The sequence below is a fragment of the Microdochium trichocladiopsis genome (assembly GCF_020744255.1).
Source record: "Microdochium trichocladiopsis strain MPI-CAGE-CH-0230 chromosome Unknown B0I36scaffold_13, whole genome shotgun sequence".
NCBI lineage: Eukaryota > Fungi > Ascomycota > Sordariomycetes > Xylariales > Microdochiaceae > Microdochium > Microdochium trichocladiopsis.
Window position 1 is genome coordinate 1599847 of NW_025763556.1, and position 19700 is coordinate 1619546.

General features: G+C 56.4%; 9 protein-coding genes and 1 non-coding gene across 10 annotated transcripts; 4 read left to right on the forward strand and 6 right to left on the reverse strand.

Annotated features, from left to right (window-relative positions):
- Positions 1–1263: 1263 nt before the first annotated feature.
- B0I36DRAFT_339094 (uncharacterized protein) lies at positions 1264–2353 on the reverse strand. The gene has a single exon (XM_046155855.1). It carries the CDS (start codon positions 2077–2079, stop codon positions 1279–1281), a length of 801 nt encoding a protein of 266 aa, XP_046005617.1. The 5' UTR covers positions 2080–2353; the 3' UTR covers positions 1264–1278.
- Positions 2354–3380: 1027 nt separating this feature from the next.
- On the forward strand, positions 3381–3717 carry B0I36DRAFT_216618 (uncharacterized protein; the record flags this gene model as incomplete). The annotated part of the gene is made up of 2 exons (XM_046148974.1): positions 3381–3407; positions 3481–3717. Coding segments are annotated over 2 exons (264 nt in total), but the record flags the coding sequence as incomplete, so codon positions are not given.
- Positions 3718–3778: 61 nt separating this feature from the next.
- B0I36DRAFT_355833 (uncharacterized protein) lies at positions 3779–4387 on the reverse strand (the record flags this gene model as incomplete). The annotated part of the gene is made up of 2 exons (XM_046157481.1): positions 3779–3938; positions 4215–4387. 2 exons carry the CDS (start codon positions 4385–4387, stop codon positions 3779–3781), a joined length of 333 nt encoding a protein of 110 aa, XP_046005619.1.
- Positions 4388–4868: 481 nt separating this feature from the next.
- On the forward strand, positions 4869–6563 carry B0I36DRAFT_369585 (uncharacterized protein; the record flags this gene model as incomplete). Its single annotated transcript, XM_046159805.1, has 5 exons — positions 4869–4958; positions 5016–5040; positions 5106–5169; positions 5226–5318; positions 5387–6563. 5 exons carry the CDS (start codon positions 4869–4871, stop codon positions 6561–6563), a joined length of 1449 nt encoding a protein of 482 aa, XP_046005620.1.
- Positions 6564–7082: 519 nt separating this feature from the next.
- B0I36DRAFT_369586 (cytochrome P450) lies at positions 7083–8901 on the reverse strand (the record flags this gene model as incomplete). Its single annotated transcript, XM_046159806.1, has 3 exons — positions 7083–7423; positions 7504–8293; positions 8389–8901. 3 exons carry the CDS (start codon positions 8899–8901, stop codon positions 7083–7085), a joined length of 1644 nt encoding a protein of 547 aa, XP_046005621.1.
- A 678-nt stretch (positions 8902–9579) lies between these two features.
- B0I36DRAFT_398576 (membrane dipeptidase-domain-containing protein) lies at positions 9580–11148 on the reverse strand (the record flags this gene model as incomplete). Its single annotated transcript, XM_046161621.1, has 2 exons — positions 9580–10581; positions 10666–11148. 2 exons carry the CDS (start codon positions 11146–11148, stop codon positions 9580–9582), a joined length of 1485 nt encoding a protein of 494 aa, XP_046005622.1.
- A 745-nt stretch (positions 11149–11893) lies between these two features.
- On the forward strand, positions 11894–13615 carry B0I36DRAFT_398578 (major facilitator superfamily domain-containing protein; the record flags this gene model as incomplete). Its single annotated transcript, XM_046161622.1, is given in 6 exon segments — positions 11894–12044; positions 12106–12467; positions 12487–12501; positions 12579–12635; positions 12702–12980; positions 13055–13615. 6 exon segments carry the CDS (start codon positions 11894–11896, stop codon positions 13613–13615), a joined length of 1425 nt encoding a protein of 474 aa, XP_046005623.1.
- Positions 13616–14139: 524 nt separating this feature from the next.
- On the reverse strand, positions 14140–16714 carry B0I36DRAFT_436549 (heterokaryon incompatibility protein-domain-containing protein). The gene is made up of 2 exons (XM_046162831.1): positions 16333–16714; positions 14140–16273 (listed from the first exon to the last, which is right to left on the reverse strand). The coding sequence occupies exons 1-2, from the start codon at positions 16685–16687 to the stop codon at positions 14451–14453; spliced, it is 2178 nt and encodes a 725-aa protein (XP_046005624.1). The 5' UTR covers positions 16688–16714; the 3' UTR covers positions 14140–14450.
- Positions 16715–16996: 282 nt separating this feature from the next.
- On the forward strand, positions 16997–18537 carry B0I36DRAFT_339096 (uncharacterized protein). Its single transcript, XM_046155856.1, has 2 exons — positions 16997–17777; positions 17934–18537. The coding sequence occupies exons 1-2, from the start codon at positions 17279–17281 to the stop codon at positions 18446–18448; spliced, it is 1014 nt and encodes a 337-aa protein (XP_046005625.1). The 5' UTR covers positions 16997–17278; the 3' UTR covers positions 18449–18537.
- Positions 18538–19350: 813 nt separating this feature from the next.
- On the reverse strand, positions 19351–19425 carry B0I36DRAFT_t199. Its single transcript has one exon. It is a non-coding gene; the product is annotated as a tRNA-OTHER (tRNA).
- Between the last annotated feature and the right edge of the window lie 275 nt (positions 19426–19700).

Consider the following 19700-nt stretch of genomic DNA (forward strand, 5'->3'; position numbering starts at 1 on the left):
TCCAAGCTGGATACTCATTACAACGTGCATCCCTCGCATGCCGATGACAGCTGGGTTGTGAATGGGAGCACACAACTGGCCGTGGTGCGCTGCCGTTGCGCAGTGCTCCGCCAGGCTTGATTTGCTGCGCAATGGTCTGGTGTCTGCATGTGATATGTTTTTTATTCAAGCTCTTTCCAGGAGCCTCAGCGCACCAGGCTGTCGGGCACCGCTGCATGGTGCACGTAGCAATTGAATGCGGGCAGTCGCGCGGGAAACCTTGCCCCTGTGTGCTTCGGCTGCGCGGCGCTTCGGCATCCAAAAACGTGAAACGGAGTACGGCACAACTACATTGTCACTATTCGTTAGACTCGAATTGGCATGGACGCTACTTTGGCGTGGGAAAATGAGACCGGCAGTCGCGATCGTGACACCAGAGTAGAAATACACTTCTAGAAGGTAAGGATGCTAGAGCTTTGGCGCCCCGGTCGACCCCCAGTCCCACCACCAATAGCTGCTGCAGCTACATGGACGGGCACGTCAGCGCCATGACAGTCCACCATCGTGGGCTTTGAGCTGTGGGAGCAAAAAGCAGAATTGGTTCCAAGCTTATGATTCTGTTGCTATCAGGCTGTTTACAGGGTCGGAATTCTGTAGAAATCTCACGATTGCGCCGTTGGCAGTAGGCGACGCCACTATCCATGGAAAAGTTCACCATTAGGTGCAAAGTGACCCACAGAGATTCAGAAGGGGACGAGCAAACGGCTAAGATATGCTGTCCCGTGCCACGTACTCGCGTCGTTTGTGCAGCACTTTTTCGAGTTCCGGTGATTATCATCGGAGCTAGTAGCAACTTGGGCCTTAGCATCGAATACAGACCCAAACTCGTTCGTATATCTGGGCAACTTGGACAAACGAATCCCATTTGGAGGACTTGAGGTACAGAGCCATTCTGTACAAATCGCTACTTCTCCTCCACTCCTGGTAGATACAAGTCGACGCACAACTCAAACGATCCAGCCTTCTTACTCTTCTACTCTGAAGGACTGCGCGTCACCACCAGCAATCGGATCACCATCGCCCATGGTGCCATACCTCCATCCTGTTCGAAAGGATGCGTCTTATAAAGAGAAGAAATTGGTCCTGCATCCGTAGTCACGGGTATTAACGCAAGCTCGTGAGCCACACGTAGTATCGTAGACGGTTGTGTAATTTTGAAGTCAAGGCAAGAGAAGCTTCCATGAACTTTCATACGCAACAGTGTATTTGTATCTGTATGCTAACTAATAACTTTCCATATTAATAGCGCTCCATAATGAGCTGCGTCTTCAGTGAGTCCTCCTCGAGAAACCAAGCCTTGTCCTGCAGGTAGGAGATGAAGCTCTCGTGCTTAGTCAAGGCTGTCGTACGGCTCTCAGTCTTGAAAGACGCCTCGACGAGGCAGTCCTTTCCTGTGCCCGCGCGGTTGCGGATGAGCCAGACCTCGATGTAGAGCCGCATCCCCTCCCATGTGCCAATCGAGCGCTCGGCGAGGACCGGCCCAAAAATACGCGATTCTGCCAACGCGTCGGTGCCCCAGTTGATGCCCGGCCAGTTGTCGAACTTATCGGGCGCTTTGTCGACTAACATCGCACGCGATTTGCACGTCCCCGGCAGGTCCATCCCGCTGTTCACAGAATCCGCCACCTTCTTCTTGCGGGTGATAGAGAGTGTCTGCTTCTGGTAGCCCCATTCGACTTGGGCCTCGTATTTCGCGTCACCGGCGTCGAAACCATCAATATTAGCCGTGGTGAGCGCGGCGTCGATGTCACCGTCCATGATGACATACCGCTTCTTGTACGTCAGCTCCAAGTCATCCTCGTTCTCAGTCTTACGGATGCGGGCGCTCCAGCCAGCGGTATAGATGTCCTTGCCGGCCGTGTCAAGAAACTGGACATGCAGCTTAGTGACGCTTGGGGGCATGTCGAAGGTCGACAGGACGGTGCTCGTAAGCTCCGCGTTGGGACCGATGACTGCGGTGGGTTTGAGGAGGATCTTGATCTCGTAGTCGGGCATCATATTTGGCGCTCCCTGCGTTGCGGAGTCGACAATGGCGGTCATGGCGAACAGGCGGCAAGGGGAGGAGTGTATGATACCTGTGAGTTCACGGGCAAGGAATGAATGAAGCAATAAGGTCGACTGAGCAGCGGTAGTTTGCAAGAGGGGACCAAGTAGGTGAGGTAGTCGCTGTTCTTAAACAAAACGATGCCCGGCCCTTGTTATTGGACGGCTCGTTCCGCCAGCCCCATTTTCGAAGTATGAGGTAGAGAAAACGCACATCCGGCATCCGTTCAAGTGACAGAACCGGCTAATAAGAACACGCAATAGATCACCGTCAGCTGCAGAACATGAACAGACAGAATGACATTAGAATGACCCCATGCAAGAAATCGGTTGCAAGATCCACATCAATTTCATATGCCTCAGCGGTGGATTGGGTTGAGTTGATCGCCAGCTTGGTTGTACGCATATGCCGAGTACAGGAGTACAGAAAATCCAACGTAGCAGCTGTCTTCGCTATTCGTATTCGGCCAGCAGGTCATTTATAAAGTTACGGTGAGGCGTACGGCTGGGGTCATATTGAAGCTTCAATAACGATAGAAATATCATCCAGTTGTCGAGAAGTAGCTTGATATGTACCAGTAGCAAAGATCACTCCGTAGAGGTGCTAGTAACGCCTCTAGCTACCTGCTACGATACTCGGGGCATTGATCGCATGCTAAGTTATCCTAGCTACGCGCCTCCTTTAACATGAGGGCCCCGGAGGTTCAGTAAGCACAGGTCGTGGTTAAATACACTCGCTCTACCTTTGGGATGATTTGGATGAGTTCCTAATTAGATAAAATTAGTTGGTGACGGTATACTATGATTGTTGGCGCCATCCTAACATTGTGTTGCCATGGTAGGCATGAATGCAGAGGGGTTTTCACATGCCTTTCTCCGAAGTTTCGCCAACTAGCTTTACTTTGATCAGCACCTTCTGAACTGCCCCACCCACACTTACAGTTGAAACCTTCTCATACGCGGAATGGGAGACGCAGATTCGTGGAGTTGCAGGCAGGGGAAACTGGGACAAAATGTGTATAAATACATGTCTAAGGACGTGTCTGGATCGCTACAGAAAGCAAAGCCTCACAGTTCTCACGACTAAATCTACAACCAAAATGGCGGCCAGCTTTGATACCTCTATGGAACCCGAATTTCGCGCTGGTATGAGTTCTGTCTCCCAAGTTAGATGCTGTCTCTAACACAATAAATTAGGAGTGGTTCTTGAACGCAGGCAAAGCAACGACGTCTACACCCTTGTACAGAAGCAACACACAGACGGGCTTCGGAAGGAGCTTTCAGGAAACTCGCCCACAATTGATTTCAGCTTTGGGCCGCTCCATGTATGTTGCTTATTCCCCGGTGTCTATGCTATTGCTTCTCGGTCGTGGAGACAGATTTTAATCCGTGAGACAGGTGAAAGGCTACGTGAACCCCCAGACCTTAGGTCTCACCGTCACGGTCGATATTCTAGGCATCAATCTTGGGACTCTACGTGGGAATTTAAAGAACAGTGGGCCGACGATTAAGGTCAGCCTATTTGTGGTAAAGGGCGAAGTAAAACTTTACTTGAAGAACACGAATGAAGTTTGGATCCGTCTACATCTAGAGGTGACATTCGATGGGACATTCGACGAGGATGTTAAGCTTCTTAAACTTTGAAGCGATGGAATGTTCACAGAGGCGAATGAGGTGTCGTTCTTTCATTTATGATTCACGCCTTTCTAGTTAGTCCTTCATGAAAATGAAAGACGCCGTCCTTGGATAGCTCTAATGCCACAGGGAAGGAGACCTCTGGCTGGTACGGCGCAGACAAGGATCGAGCCGGCTCGTACGCCACGGGCTTTGCGATGAGGTTGGCCATTGTTGTAGTTCTGTTCACAAAAAGCAGGAGTACTCTGTCATATGATGGAGACGAACGTGGTCGACAATGAAAATATGTGGTTGTACACTACCGAAGAGTAAATATGCTTTACCGGGCCTCCGGCCTCGGGTCTCAGGTTGCGTGATGTCTCACCCGTCGGATCAAACAGTTCCAAGGTCATGCACCCGGACCCACACCACCACATGTCGCCACATGTCGCCATTTGGGGCTGTTAAGACGCGCTGCGATAATGTGTTGGTGGAAACCTCGTCTTCGTGCCATATACCTGCTGTTATCTCCACGGGTCGGAATGGCGTCCGGAACATTGGAGAGCCTCGAAGAAGTCGTAGCGGCTGAGTACGTATCCAGGGGTTTCGAAGCACGCAAGAACTCAGCCGCAACTGATCGATCAGTAAAGTGGCTAGACGTACAGCCATAAAGGAAACGATTCAGCACCATGGCAAGTAGTATTTGACATTGCCAGTTCACTGGATCTCAACTCTAAATTTCCCCGGTCTTCATATATCAGAGTGAGATCAGCCCAAGTCAGGCATTGTTTTGAGTCAGGCTACGATATGGTATGCTGCTGGCTGGACATACTTATACGCCAAGTCCAAAGCGGAGCACCTGTGGGCTCACCCCTTTCGAACCATATCGCCATCGTACCCCTGCAGCACGAATGACGCTATTCACCACCACTAACACTTCCCGTCGGCGTGTGTCCGGCAGCCACAGGCTGGAACCACTGCCGTTTGCGGGCCTACGAGTCGGACCAGGATGTCTGACTTTTTTCCAGGCTCGAGGTACTCCACATTGACTGTCGAGGCGTTGCACATTTATTCACGATGGATGCCACCCCTTTCGCGACTGATCTCGTCCCATCTCCATTGTCAACAGCGGTCCCTTGACTAAGGATCAGGCTCTAGTGATCCTTCCAAGCATGGCTTCAGCAGTCGAAGTTGCGCCCAATGCCGCGTCTGAGGATGGCGGCCAAGTTGCGCCTCCAAAGCCCCGGTCGCGCTGGGCACGGGTGTATCGCAGCCCCTTGTTTAACGTCATTGTCGTTGGGCTCATTTCTTTCACCTAGCCTGGCATCTGGAGCGCCCTGAACAGTGAGTTTGGCATCGGCCGTCTCTGCCATATCTCAAGACCAAAAGGAGATGCTGACCGGTGGTAGACACTGGCGCTGGAGGACAGCAGGAACCGTACCTCGTCAATGGCGCCAACTCGCTGACTTTTGGGTAAGAGAACACGAAGAGGTCTTGTGCCACATGTGCGATTGCTGATTTGACAATAGTATCATGGCCTTTGGATGCTCCATCTTCTCCGTGATCGCGAATAAGGTCGGACTGGTCCCAGTCCTGATCATCGGTACCCTAGGATATGCTCCGTAAGCATGACCCGATCAGATACGTCTATCTCCATCCGTGGATGCTGACAGCTCAATCACCCGTAAAGATACTCAGCTTCGCTCTACGTCAACAACCGGTACGGTGTCGAGTGGTTCGTTCTCTTTGGCGGCGTGACCTGTGGAATTGCTGCGTCGGCACTCTGGGCATCTGAAGGAGCGATCGCGCTCGGGTACGGCGGCATCAAGGACAGGGGCAAGTACACAGGCATCTGGCTGGGCCTGCGCGAGCTCGGGCAGCTCATTGGGTCCTCGATCCAGCTGTCGCTCAACACCACCAACGAGCAGCGCGGCAAGGTCGGCTACGACACGTACCTGATCCTCATCGCCCTGCAGTGCCTGGGCCTGCCGCTAGCCCTGCTCGTGTCGCCGCCGCACAAGGTCATCCGCTCTGACGGCGTCCCCGTGCCCGACCCCACGAAGAAGAAGGCCATCCAGGGCGAGACCAAGAAGATGTGGAAGCTGCTCTGCTCCAAGCAGTTCTTCCTGCTCATCCCCGTCCTCGTGGGCTTCAACTGGAACGGCACGTACCTCGGCATCTACATGACCAAGTACTTCTCCGTGCGCGCCAGGACCCTGGGCGCCCTGACTTCTGGCATCGCCGCCACGCTGGCCAACATCTTCTGGGGCTGGTTCCTCGACCAGAAGCGCTGGAGCTGTCCCACGCTCGCCAAGGGCACCTGGGCCTTCTTCTCCGTCTTTATGCTGGCCCTGCTCAGCTGGCAGGTCTCCAACGAGAAGCTGTACTCGGAGGTGGTGCCCAAGATCACCATCGACTGGAGCAGCCCCGAGTTTGGCCGGGCCTTCGCCGTCCAGATGCTGCTACGCTTCATGAACGAGTCGCACTACATGTTTGTCTACTGGCTCGTCGGCGCCTTCTTCGACGACCTCGAGACCCTGACCCTCGCCATCGGCCAGCTGCGCTCGTTCGAGTCGATCGGCTCGTGCATCTCATTTGGCATCGGAGCCGCCAAGGTCCCGCCCATGGCCAACCTCATCGTCGCCTTTGTCATGTTCTCCATCACCATTCCGGCCACCACCGGCGCCGTCTTCCTTGTGCCCGAGCACCCGGTCGACGCCGCCGCCGTCGAGGCCAGCGCCACCGCGGACAAGCACGGAAACGCCGACGCCGACGTCGAGTCGACCGACGACAACACCACGACTCTCGCTCAGCCGACCCAGATCGCCAAGACCCTGAGCGTGGCGGACGGTACGAAGCAAGTATAGACATCGACGCGATAGAATCATGCTCAGCTCTCGCACGCACGTCGTGCGGATCCAAACATTGTTCCCTGATTCCGTGGGGCGTGGAATGCGAGCACTGCATTCAGCTCCTCATGCCTGGGACAACGACTCGCTGCCTCATAACAAAGAGATTAGATATAGAGAGAGGTACTGTCATAGATGTCAATGTCTTTGCATGTCAGCCATCGCCTCGTGGATGATGCATTTCTCAGTCTACCAGGTAGTAATTCAGGATGTGAAAAAAAGTCGTTGAAGAGATGACGATTCGTTACAACGGTCACTCGTTCCGTGTCCCACTTCCTGTGCCTGTGCCCATTTCCGAACTTGCAACACACGGCCGTCTGCGCTCTGCCGCTAACTAGTCCTCACCGAAGAAGGCGAGGCCGTGATAGAAGCCTCATCAAACAAAACTTGACTGCTCCCTGGTCAGCTATTGAGGAACTCCAGGCCAGTCATCGTTTGCGTGCTTGTTAGCTACGCACTCAGGCTACCAAGCATGAATCAGCCCAGCGACAGCATTGCCCGCAGCGCGTCCTCGTCGCGTGGGACAAGCCGGACCATCCTGGCCCTCGCCTCCACGCTCGGGTTCTCCCTCACCAGCAGTCCTTCCAAAGGATCTGCGGCTTGTGAAGTAGCAGCGAACAGATCTTCGGCACTCTCGCACGGCTGGAAGCGAAAGTGCGCGATCAGATGGAGGAGGACGGTGTACAGGGCCTTGGACGCCACGTGGCTGGCCACGCACATCCGGCCGCCGATGCCAAAGGCGTACTGATGGCGGTTGGTCGCGGGTTGGTCGCCGTCGAGCCACCTCTCCGGGGCAAACTCGTGGGGGGCTGCGAAGACTGTGAGAGGTGAGAGTGGTTAGTCGAAAGCTGTTGACTTTTGGAAGATGAGACTTGCCGCCGGAGGGAATTTGAATTACCTCTAGAGCAAGCCCAGGAGTTCAGGAACAACAAAGTCTTTGGAGGGATAGTAGCTCCATGCCACTCGACGTCCAAGTGTGTGGCCTTGGGCAGTGCTAGACGCAACACGACGAAGTACCGTCCAACCTCCTTGGTCAGCGCCTCAATGTATGGGATCTTGGTGTGCGCTACTTCTGAGGCTTGCAACAGGGCCGGGTCGGCCTGCTGGATCGCCTCGAACGCCTTGGCCTGAATGTCCGGACGGTGTGCGAGGAGTAAGCAGGCCCAGATCAGCGACCGCTTGGTGGTGTGTGCACCTGCCATCATGCTCATGCTCACGCTCAGAAGCTCCCCTTCTGTCAGACCTTTGCTGTCCGGGTCCTTGAGGACGTTGCCCTGGATGCATGGGATGTCGACGTGGTTGGCAATGTCGCGGCGCAGCTTGTCCTGCAGGACCTGATGATACGCGTAACGCCGTTTGCCGATGCTAGCCAGGTGGGCTTTGGTGCGGCGAAGGCCCAAGAAGTCGGCCACGCTGTTGACTGTCCTCAGGAGCGGAATGTAGTTGTAAAAGTTGCTGGTGGGGTCCCGGAGACGGGAGATCTCGTCCTCGAGGTATATGATTTCCGAGAGAAGCAGATCATGGTGTAGATCCTTGACGTCCTCAACTCTTGTTCCATAGGCCAGAGTCAAACTCAGGTTCAATGAGAACTTCCTACATGACGGCGTCACGTCGACATCTGTGGCCTGTCCTCCCTTGCACTCTCTGAGAAAGTCAGACAGCAGTGCTCGAGATTCGAGATTCAATATCTGTAGGTGTGGTGGCTGTCAGTTTCGTGACGATTGATACTGAAAGCTACATATATGATGGGAAAGGTAGTCCAGCGGGCAGATGGCACACTTACAGGAAAGTAAGTCTCCACGCTCGTCTTGTTCAGAGCTGTAGCAGCAACCTTTCTCCGACGCTTGCAGCTCTCATCCCACGGACTCGTACCGATGCTGGTGACTGGGCCATTCTGCTGGACTTGCTTGTGCAATACGTATGTCACGGGACGGGAGTTTGTAGCCTCCCTCTGGGTGACGAAGAAGGCCCTTGCTGCCGCTGTGGTGTTGACAACAACCGCCGTCACATTGCCCAGCTGCACCTGGAAGACATCGCCGTAGCGCTCAGTAGCCCGTTTCAGGTACTCGTCTGAGGTGATCGTGTCTCGTAGTGACGGCAGGCTGCCGACGATCGGGTAGCCCCAGGGGCCGGGCAGATTTGGAATGCGTCCTTTGAAGCGGGAGATCTCGCTGAGGACTATGTAGCCGACGAGAAGGATCGTCGGTGTCACAAATAAGAACTTGACTACGAGAATGATGGCGGAATCGTTGGAAAATGATTCGTTGCCGTTGTCGAAGCCAGAAATGATGCCCATGTTGACTTGATTGGAACTTGTGATTGCGACAAGTGAGCCGGCAAGGGACTGACAAACGATGCGCTCTGGCCGTCCCGCAACACTAGGACATACTGTATTTCTAAGCCCTCCCCCGCGCATGGCTTCAAGATTTAAGATGTCACGCCATGGAGGTCATACTCCGCATGGCCGCCGAGCAGCGGAGCATCCTTTCACGTATCCCGGTAAGCCACTTCCGACGGCTTTCGGCTCGCCGCGAACTGGGGTCATGCACGCCAAGTTCGGGGGACCATGACACATTCAGCGAGTGCGGCGAGCACATGTTCCTGGTATCTATGGCGTGATCTGGACGATCAACAGCCACGTGGACGAATGTGCTCCGATTGGTCATCATCCCGAGCGGAGAAGACTGGGGCAACGAATACTACGCACAACCACTGCCCCGGCCCGGTACTATACTATTGTAGGGATTTTACCCTTGTCGTTGCCTGGTGTTCTTCTCGATTACGTCATGTCATTTCTGCTAGGCTCCGGCTTTCGGGTCACTCGAATGCGTACATCAACATTTTGCGTATCAAGAGTAGACTGTGGCATGTTGTTCAAGGGAGTGTATTGCCCATACTTGAACTTCTGGGTTCATGCAAGCTAGTACGTGATACCACCGATGTTCAGGTACATCAAGCGCGCTAGATATGCTGTTTACAAATGCTTGTCCTCCTTGACAGCCCCTTGATGCTGTCCAGACTTGCCTACACTGAACTGATTCGGCTCGCCCCAGTCCTCTCTGGCTGCTCTCCCTCGTGTCTCTCTCAGCATGTAAGGCGAGGTCTTGTACGCGTGATGCCACGTGCGTCCCTCCCACTCCTCCTCTACAGGCTTCTCGCCAGACGCCCTGATCTCCTGACCGCGTCGCTCGATGTCGCCCCAAACCCTGATCAAGTTGTCGCCCACCAGCAGGCGGATCTGTGCATCAGTAGCGCCACGTGCCATGAGCAACTGTACAAGGTCCGGGTACTTGGACACGTCCTCGAGACCCGCCGGGACGACTGGCGTGCCGCTAAAGTCTGACTCGATGCCGACGTGCTCCCACCCAGCCACTGAGGCGAGGTGCCAGATGTGGTCGACGACGTCGTGGATAGTCACGGCGCCGGGGTCCCTCATGTTGAGGAACCGGTTCACGAACACGGCCATGACGATGCCGCCGTTGTTGCGCACCGCGCGCAGCACGTCGTCGGGGACATTGCGCACGTGCGGCGTCACGGCGTGGGCGCCCGAGTGCGAGAAGATGACGGGCGCGCGCGTGAGCGAGGGCACGTCGCGCATCGTCTGGTGGGACACGTGGGACAGGTCGATCATCATGCCGAGCCGGTTCATCTCGCGGACGTAGGCGGTGCCAAAGGGTTTCGAGAGCCCGTTGTCGGGCCTGCCAGCCGCCACCGACGAGCCGGCTGTCGCCCACGCATTGTCGCAGTTGTGCGTCGTCGTGATGTAGCGGGCTCCGAGGGCGTACGCCTGCCGGATCGCGGCGATGGAGCCACCGAGCTGGTGGCCGCCCTCGATGCCGAGCATGCTCGCGATGCGGCCCGACTTGAATGCCGGCTTGATGCAGGCCGAGTTGTCGCAGTATGCAAAGGTCGCTGGGTGTTCGGCGATGAAGCGCTTGGTCACGTCGATCTGCTCCAGAGTGTCACGTACAACCCACTGCCAGAGGACGTGTCAGAACATCAGATTGCATGGTTTCGCATGATTTTTTCTGTGCGATATAGAGGCGCCACAAAGACTCACGGAAGGATCCTCAAAATGTTTCTGGGCAGCGTCACAGTGGACGTACACACTCCAGAACTGGCCGCCCATCTGGCCCTGCCTCATCCTGCCAATGTTGGTATGCCCAAGCAGGCGCTGGTTGGGGTCGAAGGTGCCGTCGTAGATTCGATTGTGCAGCTCTACACGGAGGAGCCACGGCAGATCATTGTGGCCGTCGATCAGAGGCGTCGTCTCGAGCACTCGTTTGGTTCGCAGTGCATAGTTTGTTGGGTCGATTGGTGTTTCGGTGGACAGCAGCCACCCCGCGAGCGGGCTCAGGAGAGCTGCGATGCCAGCGAAAAGCAGCGGGACTCGCCATGCGGAACGCTTTGCTGCTGTCGACTGCGGATGGACAATCACGGCATTGTCTCGTGGCGGCGAATCGGTTCGTACGTCTCCCGCGCGAGCATTCACAGGCTCATCGACTCGGGAGCCGTTCTGCGAGGCAAGTGCACTGTCCGTCATTGTGTCAATAGAGTGAGCTGACAGATTCGGCGATGACATCCAAATGGTCGCTTGGACCGTTAGCTCGTCAGATTGCCTGCTCAGATTGCCTGTAAAAATCCCAGACTTTCGAATTTCATCATGGTCGAGGTTGGGATATCGGTCGCTGATCGGATGCAGTTCCAACTTCCGTCGGATGCGTTCCCGGCTCATTCCCGGGCATATGCGGGACAGCTGCTGCTGGGGCAGCTGTCGAATGTGTTCCCTGCTATCACGACATTTCAGGGTCCGCCTCGACGCAGCAAGCCGGATTCGGGCTCCCGATAAGCCCATGGGCATTCATGGCCACTGTTGATGGGTGTTCGAGCAGCGGCTCTACAGAAGAGCGCTACGTGCCTCACAAACGAGGGGAAACTGCTCCGGGTTCGCTGGGGGCACAGCGCTGCTCGTGCGATGACACCATTCCTGATCCTGGAGTCTTGGCGGGCCGTGTGGTGTTCGCCGCGGTCAGATAACCCCACTTGCGTCTGTCAGGGTGGAACAAGTACTGCTCTGACGGTGGTTTCCGTCTGTCCTGTGGAAGAGCATTGGACCTGTGCTTGGCATATGATGCCCAGGCACACGCGAGGCACAGGCCGGACTTTCGTGCAAGCATTCCTGGCACCTGGCCTGGTATAAAGACTTGAGTCTCGCCTGAGCCAATGGTGGACGACGGAGAAGCTTAGGCCGACGACGATCCTGCATACCTGTGGTTTGTTTGTCCATCATGTCTGAGAAGAACCAACCAGACAACACGTCAGGCACCGAGGTCTCGACAGATCGAGTGCCTCCGGATGCTGCTCGCCACGTAGAAGGCGATGCTGCGGCAGAGCAGCGACTGGTCAGGAAGAACGATCTCCTCATGATGCCAGGTCTTGGTAGGTCCTCCAGCTTGCTTGAAGCGCGCTTGGGGTCATGGCTAACATGGAAAGCTCACAGCCCTTGCCTACTTCACTCACACTCTCGACCGCGCGAACCTGGGCAATGCCAAGACCGATGGCATCGAAAAGGACTTGGGCATGGTCGGCAACCAGTTCTCCCTGCTGCTCGTCCTCTTCTATGTGCCCTATGCGCTCTTCAACATCCCATGGTACATCCTGGCCAAGAAGTACAACTCGGCCGTCATCATCCCCATCGCCATTCTGGGATGGGGTGCTTGCACCATGGGCGCAGCGGCCGCCACTAGCTTTTCCGGCATCATGGCCACGCGTATCGTCATGGGTGCCCTCGAGGCGGCATACAAGCCGTGCGAGGTCTACTATCTTTCGTTGTTCTACACCAGAAGGGAGATGGGCCTCAGGGTGAGCACTGATTGGCCAGATGGGCTTCATTGCTGTAAGTGAGGCTGTCTCATTACCAAGACTGAAGTCCCCTTCCACCACTGCTTCGACTAACAGCCCCTGCGTGCATAGGGCGCAGCCAGTGGTCTGATCTCGTGGTCCGTGTTCAAATGGGAGAATCACCTCCATGTAAGTCTACCCTCATCTATTCTCCTTGCTCGTTAGCAGCCGACTAAGCATCGAGAACACATCTAGGGATGGCAATGGCTTTTTCTCATCGAAGGAGCCATCACCGTCGCGGTTGCCATCTATCTGTACATCTTCGCCCCGAGAAGCCCCGACAAGTCACGTTGGTATACCGACGATGAGCGAGCCCTGGCCCGCGCTCGTCTGGAGCAGGACTCGCAGGACCAAGACAAGCACTTTCGCTGGGCCGATGCCAAAAGGCAGCTGCAACACTGGCCCACCTGCGGTTTCGCCTTCCTGGCTCTCATGTACGGTGTAGGAGTCGCCAGTAGCTCAAACTTCCTGCCGGTATGTCACAAGCTGCCCTGCCAGTAGGTTCCAAGTCATCAGACAGCTCTAACCTGTGCTTCGCCTCTGTGCAGTCCATCATCAAGCGCCTGACCAACGACACGACCACCGCCAACCTATACACCGTGGGGCCGAACCTGGTGGCCTCCGTGTTCCAGCTGACCATTGTCTGGCTGTCTGACCGCTACCAGCAGCGCGCGTCCATCGCGTGCGCCACGACCGTGCTCTCCCTGGTCGCCTGGATCCTTCTCGGCACGCTGGACCTCAGCCGGAACCCGCAGGTCGGCTACTTCCTGGCCTACATCATCACGTCGGCGACCTTTATCCCGAGCAACATCGTCCCCGTGTGGCTGTCGTCCAATGTGCCCACCACCACGGGCCGCGCCGTCGCCCTGGGCCTGAGCTACATGGGCATGAACCTCGCGGGCATCGTCTCGTCGCTAACGTTCCGCGCCGAGGACGCCCCCGTGTACAGGCCCGCCCTGACCACCGTGGGCTGCACCCAGGGCGTCTTCATCCTTGGCGCGCTGTACCTGCGGTGGTACTACGCGCGGCTGAACAAGAGACTGGACTCCGGGGACCTCGCGCACGCGCAGGGGATGGAGGCGCGGCCTGCTTACCGGTATGCGGTTTGACCGCCGGAGTCAGGGTGGGTCGGACAATACCGAGGAACGTTGCATCCTACGCATGCATGTGTTTAAGGGGTGCAGACCGTGCTCGTGGTGGACGGTGACTCTATTACTGTAGAGCTGCAAGTGCCTACCTACTATTATAGACTCCGCATTGGGTAAAAGCATTGGCGCCGGGGCTCTCGAGGTCTTGTTCGTTGTCTGCATGTGGTCCTTAGAAGAGTGGGCAGCATGATCGTGACAACGGGTGCCATCATGGTCGATATTATTGTCACGGGCAGGTTCTATGCAAGTATCAGGGTCGAAAGGTCCTGCACAGCCACAGGAGACGCTCGTTTCTCTAATCCACTCATCATGAGAAGCACGAGGAATGAGAGACAGGCTCGCAAGACTATCGGCGATGGGTCATGTAGACGCCGCAACTGCTCGCCCTGGCACGTGCCCTGCTGCGCGAGATCACAATCGTGTGGGTCGGTCGACGAGGAGACCAGTAGCGTGGAACCGGAGACGGATGCGCACGTTCAGGAGACGCTCGTCACTTTTGTGTCATGGATGAGGGGAGGACTGTTGAATTAGGTGCTCCGCTGGAGTTGTGGTTAGCAGCGTCGCCTGTCTTAAGGGGATGTGCGGGATTAATGGGGATCACGAGGGCGATGTTTATGGATTTATAAGGTCGATAGTCTTATAGTATACTTGCCACTTTGTGTGGCACCTCAGATTATCTCGAATGCATGGCTGTGGTGGTCAACTTGATCCACTTGACCGAGCGAGATAGTGCACAGCCTTGGCTTTGCTGCCAAGTCACGCTAGCGATGATCCAGCGAAAATGAGGTCATTGTGTCTAGATCAACCTTATTACTCGAGCCTCTGCACCAGAAAAAGGGTCGGGAACACGCTGAGCCCGGTATCTGTGAATGGTTTGGATGCCAATTCTGCGATACAGCACCGGCGTTGGATCGAAGCACTGGTCACTGTCGAGATAGTCGAGCGGGAAAGTCTGATCGCCGGGGACAACGACCGGTTCGAGAAGGAGAAATGTCTGGACCGTCAACGGATAGTGCGGACGGATACAACCACTGCGCAAGAGAAAGCAGGTGTAGGTGCCCCGAGGATTGGAGATCTCTCTATGGCTCCCGAGATCCAGCCCTACTGAGGCACAATCCAGATGACGAGCCACGCTCCCATAGACCTGACGACCCTCAATGGAAAGGATGGGTGGTAGGTCCTCGTGAGTGGTGTTGAGCTGTAAATCGGCCACGAGGCCTTGGAGAAGGAGCTCAGCACGGAGCAGTGGCGATACTAAAGGAAGGCTTTCCCAGATTATCTGTCTTCCCAAAAGATTGGCGCGATCTTCTAGGGTGAGTCGTCTGTCTTCCCCTGGTAATGAGCTGCGACCGTCAACTTCCACATTCTTGAGGCGTGATATCCATGACCACGAGGGTATTCCAGACACTGAGGCGCACGGCTCGCTACTAGCTTGGCAAGTGTGCTGGCCTACCCAGCACAGATCTTGGCATATTGTTTCCTCCCAGCACCCGAGGACGTGTGTATAACCGGTCAAGCTCGTGACTTTCTGCACTATCCCTGTCAATGCCGCAAGCCAGTCTTGTGAAACAGTGGAGTTCCTGCGCGAGTAATCTGACAGCCATGACTGGCACAGAGCGTGCACGTCAGGATGGGAAAGGCTTGGTATAGGTCCCCCCAATGGTCCGCAGAGGAGAAGTCTGCTCCAAGTGACCGACCAGGGAGACAGCTGCCTCAAAATAGCCCCAGCCTCGGTGCGATAGACACTGTTACACTGCCAATGTAATTCTGGGTACAGGCAGTGGAGCACCCTGCGTGACAAGACGTGCTCTTGGAGAGTCCATCCTCTTGTGCTCAATACTGACTTGACAGTGCGAGATTGGAGCATTCCGTGGTAAAGACGAACATTGACTAGATGTCGGTCTGGTTCCGTCGAATAAGGCTGTGTGTCGCTGTCCACGGCCTCACGTACACTGGTATCAACGAGAAAGGAATATCGTGATACTTGATCTGAGTTGTAGCAGCGCTCTGGGGAGTCTTCGATTGACTCGTGCGAGATGAAACAGCCCCAGGAGCTGTCCTGGGCACTCGAGGCGGCTATGGTCAGGGAGGCGTTTGCGTAGATGTCCTTCATGTGGGCTGCCTCGCTGCGCCATTCATCTTCGTCGTCTTGAACAATACACAAGCTGTCGATCCAGATATATGATATGCCCAAGAAACGACACAGGTCGATTGCCTCGTGGAAGGTCTTTGGCAAGTGGCAAGCGTCCGACTCTTTTGGGGTATTTTCTCCGTTGTCGTGGCCGCCAGGCAACCCGCGGCTGAACTGTTGCAGTGTGCTCTTGGTGGTCATCAGAGGTTGTCGGGATCCCCAACAGTGGCTTAGTGCTGCATATCTCAGGCCCGCCCCATTCAGGGCTTCTTCCTGGGAGAGGACCAGGCGTGCCGCCGGATAGTCCGTATATCCGCTGATGCGGACCAGCCGCTTCGGCAAAACTGCTGGCTCTGCTGTGGCACCTATCTGGCAGTGCACGTGAGTGTCGATACATTCCTGCATCCATGCCTTCACAAGATCGTGCCTCTCAGGGATAAGGCTTAGCGAACCCCGTCGCCGCCACAGAGAAGGGGCGGATGAGGAATCTGTGAGCACGGTGTTAGCTTGGAAGATCTGCCAGGCACGACTCGGTTCGACTCTTCACTTTTGTTCACGTAGCTAACAAGACCGCTACACTTTGTGTCGCATGACGAAGCTTCGTCTTCTATGCCGATTTGCAGCGTGGCCCATCCGATGCCGTTGTCAGAGTCTTCATCCGCGTCCTCGAGCTGTAAGCGAACACCAGTCTCTGCGGTCATCGCAGTGCTGGATTCTGCAGAGATGGCTTGACACACTCCAAGGATGGTGTCGCAGAGCGCACATGCTGCTCCATCGAGGGCGGCCTGGAGGTCTGCAATCGTGTCGTGGTAGGGTATATCACCGCTCTGGTCCTTGCGAATGGGGAAAATGGCTGCACAGAACCGGCAGATCGGATTGACATCGTCGTGGAGATGCGTCATTGTCCTTGCGCGTTAGGGAGGGACAGGTCCGGTGGTGGTGATTGTTGCGGGACAAGGCGGGGACGGAGCGCATGTTTCCCGTATGTGATGCGGGGTTCGTGCCGTCCCTGGTTGCTGCCTGTCCACGGCCGTACAGTTGCTCCTGCCCAAACCATCGACTCAGCCACGGCCGGTCCGCGGCTTGCGTCTGCCTTGTCCAGCCACCATGCGTTGAACAGCCAACCGGCTGGCCGTGAAGTGCATAAAACGCGGCGGGGCAACAAGACCTGGCCATACCTTGACGTCGTACCGGTTTCAAGGGTTGTTACTCTAGCGCTTACCACCGAAAGCTTGTCCCAATTGGCTGGTGGCTTGTGTTACTCATGTCACCTTGTCAGATCAGTTGTGTATGGCCGTGGATACGAAATTAGCTATATTCCTCGCCTCGTCCTCGACCTATTTCCAGCGCTTTTTTGTCCATCTCCGTGCGTATCCTAAGGTGGCCAGGCCCTCATGAGTCTGCAGCACACTCACGATCCCGCGACAGCCATTCACTGCCCAGACTGACAACGGCCCACTACGGTAACGTACCTGAGGGTAAGCATAACCACCATGTCCGCCACAACAACAGCTACAGCGGAGCCGGCGCACAGCACGCCGTCAGGGGCGGCAGCACCGCTCCCGCACGTCACTATCCGCCCCGCGCGCTCCGGCGACCTGCTCGCCATCGCCCACCTCTGGGCCGCCGCCTTCATGGACGACAGCCTGGTCGGCGAGACAGTCCACCCGCACCGGGCCGAGTACCCGCACGACGTGTACCTGGGCAGCCTGTGGAGTCTGCGGCCCAAGTACTGGGACTACCGGTGTGTCCTCGACATTGCGGTCATCTCGGCCCAGCAAGTGGACAAGTACGTCGACCGGCACTGCGCGGGCGTCGTGAGGGCGGGCAACGATGTTCCCGACGTGCTGAGCAGGGAGGATCGCGAGGCTGTTAATGATGTCGCGAAGGTCACGACCGGGAGCGGGGACGTGGTTGTCGGGCTTGCGCAGTGGACGAGATATGGGGACGGAGAAGGGGTGAGAAAGAGGCTACCTGGATGGTGGGATCCCCGTGAGTTTTCCCTTCTTTTCACTATCCCGTCATGTTCTTGAAGCCTCCACCACACTACCTATTTGTTGTAGGTACTTAGGTAGCGTTGGAGCTGGGCACTGCAATTCTTCCACGGGCGCCGCGCTGACACAACTTTAATTCGCGCCATGCCGCCAGGCAACCTCATGCTCCCCCTGACAACCAAGGCCATGGCTCTCCACGAGCGCATCTGGCCCAACCGCGCCTCGGACCCTGCCCAGCGGGACATCTTCAGCCGCTCGCTGCCGCACTGGATCCACCTCTTTGCCGACCCGGCTCGGGCCGAGTGCTGGAACCTCGCGACCTGCGCGGTGCACCCGTGCTTCCAGGGCCAGGGGATCGGCAGGAAGCTCGTGGCCGTGGGCAAGGCGCGGGCCGACGCCGAGCGGGTCTGTGCGGTGCTGACGAGCTCGCAGGGCAAGGACGGGTTCTACCAGAAGGGGTGCGGGTTCGAGGAGCAGTTTGGGGACATGTGCGCGGGCGAGGGGAACCCGATGGGCATCTTGCGTGGTCGGGGAGGGCTCATGTACTGGTACTGGCCGGAGGGCGTAAAGACACCCAGCACGAGGGAGACGCGGGCAGAAGGGCCAAGCGGTGATGTGCCTGACGAAGTGCAAGAGGAGGTTGCACAGGGGGCGCCCATTATAGCATAGGGTGCTGGGTGGTTGATTCCCGTTTCGTTGGAGGGTAGCTGGATCTGTTTTCAAATAACCATGACTTTCGGGAGCACGCATGGTACATGTTGTTGCCTAGCTAACGTGACCATCATTCCCGGCCGGGTTGGCCTCACTTTCGGCGATTCCTGGTGGGACAGGGGGCCGGGGGCACGGGCCATTGAGCCCATTCCGGTACCCCAACTAACCCCAGATTGAGTTCATTCCGGCCAGCGAAAAATGGGCTAACCCACAGCTAACCCAACCCCAAGCCCAACCCCAACTAGCAGGGGTCCGAACCTGTGGGGCCCAGTGGCGCCCTCATATGCGTACATGCACAGGCCGCACGACGACGAGGGAGGCGCGTCAGACTGCCAGAGCAAGCAGGCAGGCAGGAGGCGCGCGCAAAAGAGAGAGGCAGAGAGAGGAGGGCCAAAAAAATGCCACGCCTAGGAGTCGAACCTAGCTCTTCAACTGTGACTAGCTCGAGCGTCCGGGTCGGATGGCTCCACAAGCTCAGGTCAGGGACCCTTATTCCTGCGGCCGACGTGGGAATGGAGAGCTATATAGCAGTGACGTCATGACCGCTAGACCAGCGAGGCTCTCTGGCTGTTTGTTGAATAGTCAGTCGCTTATTTGGATATATAAGGCTCAGGCAGGCAGGCAGGTCGGCAGGCAGGTCGGCAGGCTGGTCGGCAGGCAGGCCGGCAGGCAGGTCAGCAGGTAGTACGGCGGCAGCGGTAGCAGGTCGGCGGAGTAGTGGCAGTTCGTCGGAGCCGGTAGCAGGTCGGCAGGTAGTTAACATAGCGAAAATACCTCCGAAGCGGAGGAAGGGGTGCCGGCAAAAAGAGCTACCCACTTGAGAATCTCTACGAGACGAAGAGATTCTCAAGTAGGCGCAGTAATCCGGCCCGGAGTTGAACCAGGGATTCCGCTTAGCAATTGCTAGCGACGTCTTACCGCTTGACCACCGGGCCTGTTTGTTCTTAAGAGACTGGCTGCTTATTTGGATATATAGGGTCTGGCCGTGGCAGGCTGGCAGAGGTCGGCAGGTAGGTCGGCGGCGGCGGCGGTAGCAGTTCGGCGGCGGTAGTAGTTCGGCAGAGGTATAGTAGTTTAGCGGCGGTAGTAGTTCGGCGGCGGAGGTAGGTCATTCCCGGCCCGGAAGGGTACGGGCTATTAAGTTCATTCCGGTACCCTGAGTTCATTCCGGCCAGCGTAAATGTGCTAACCCCTAGCTAACCCAACCCTA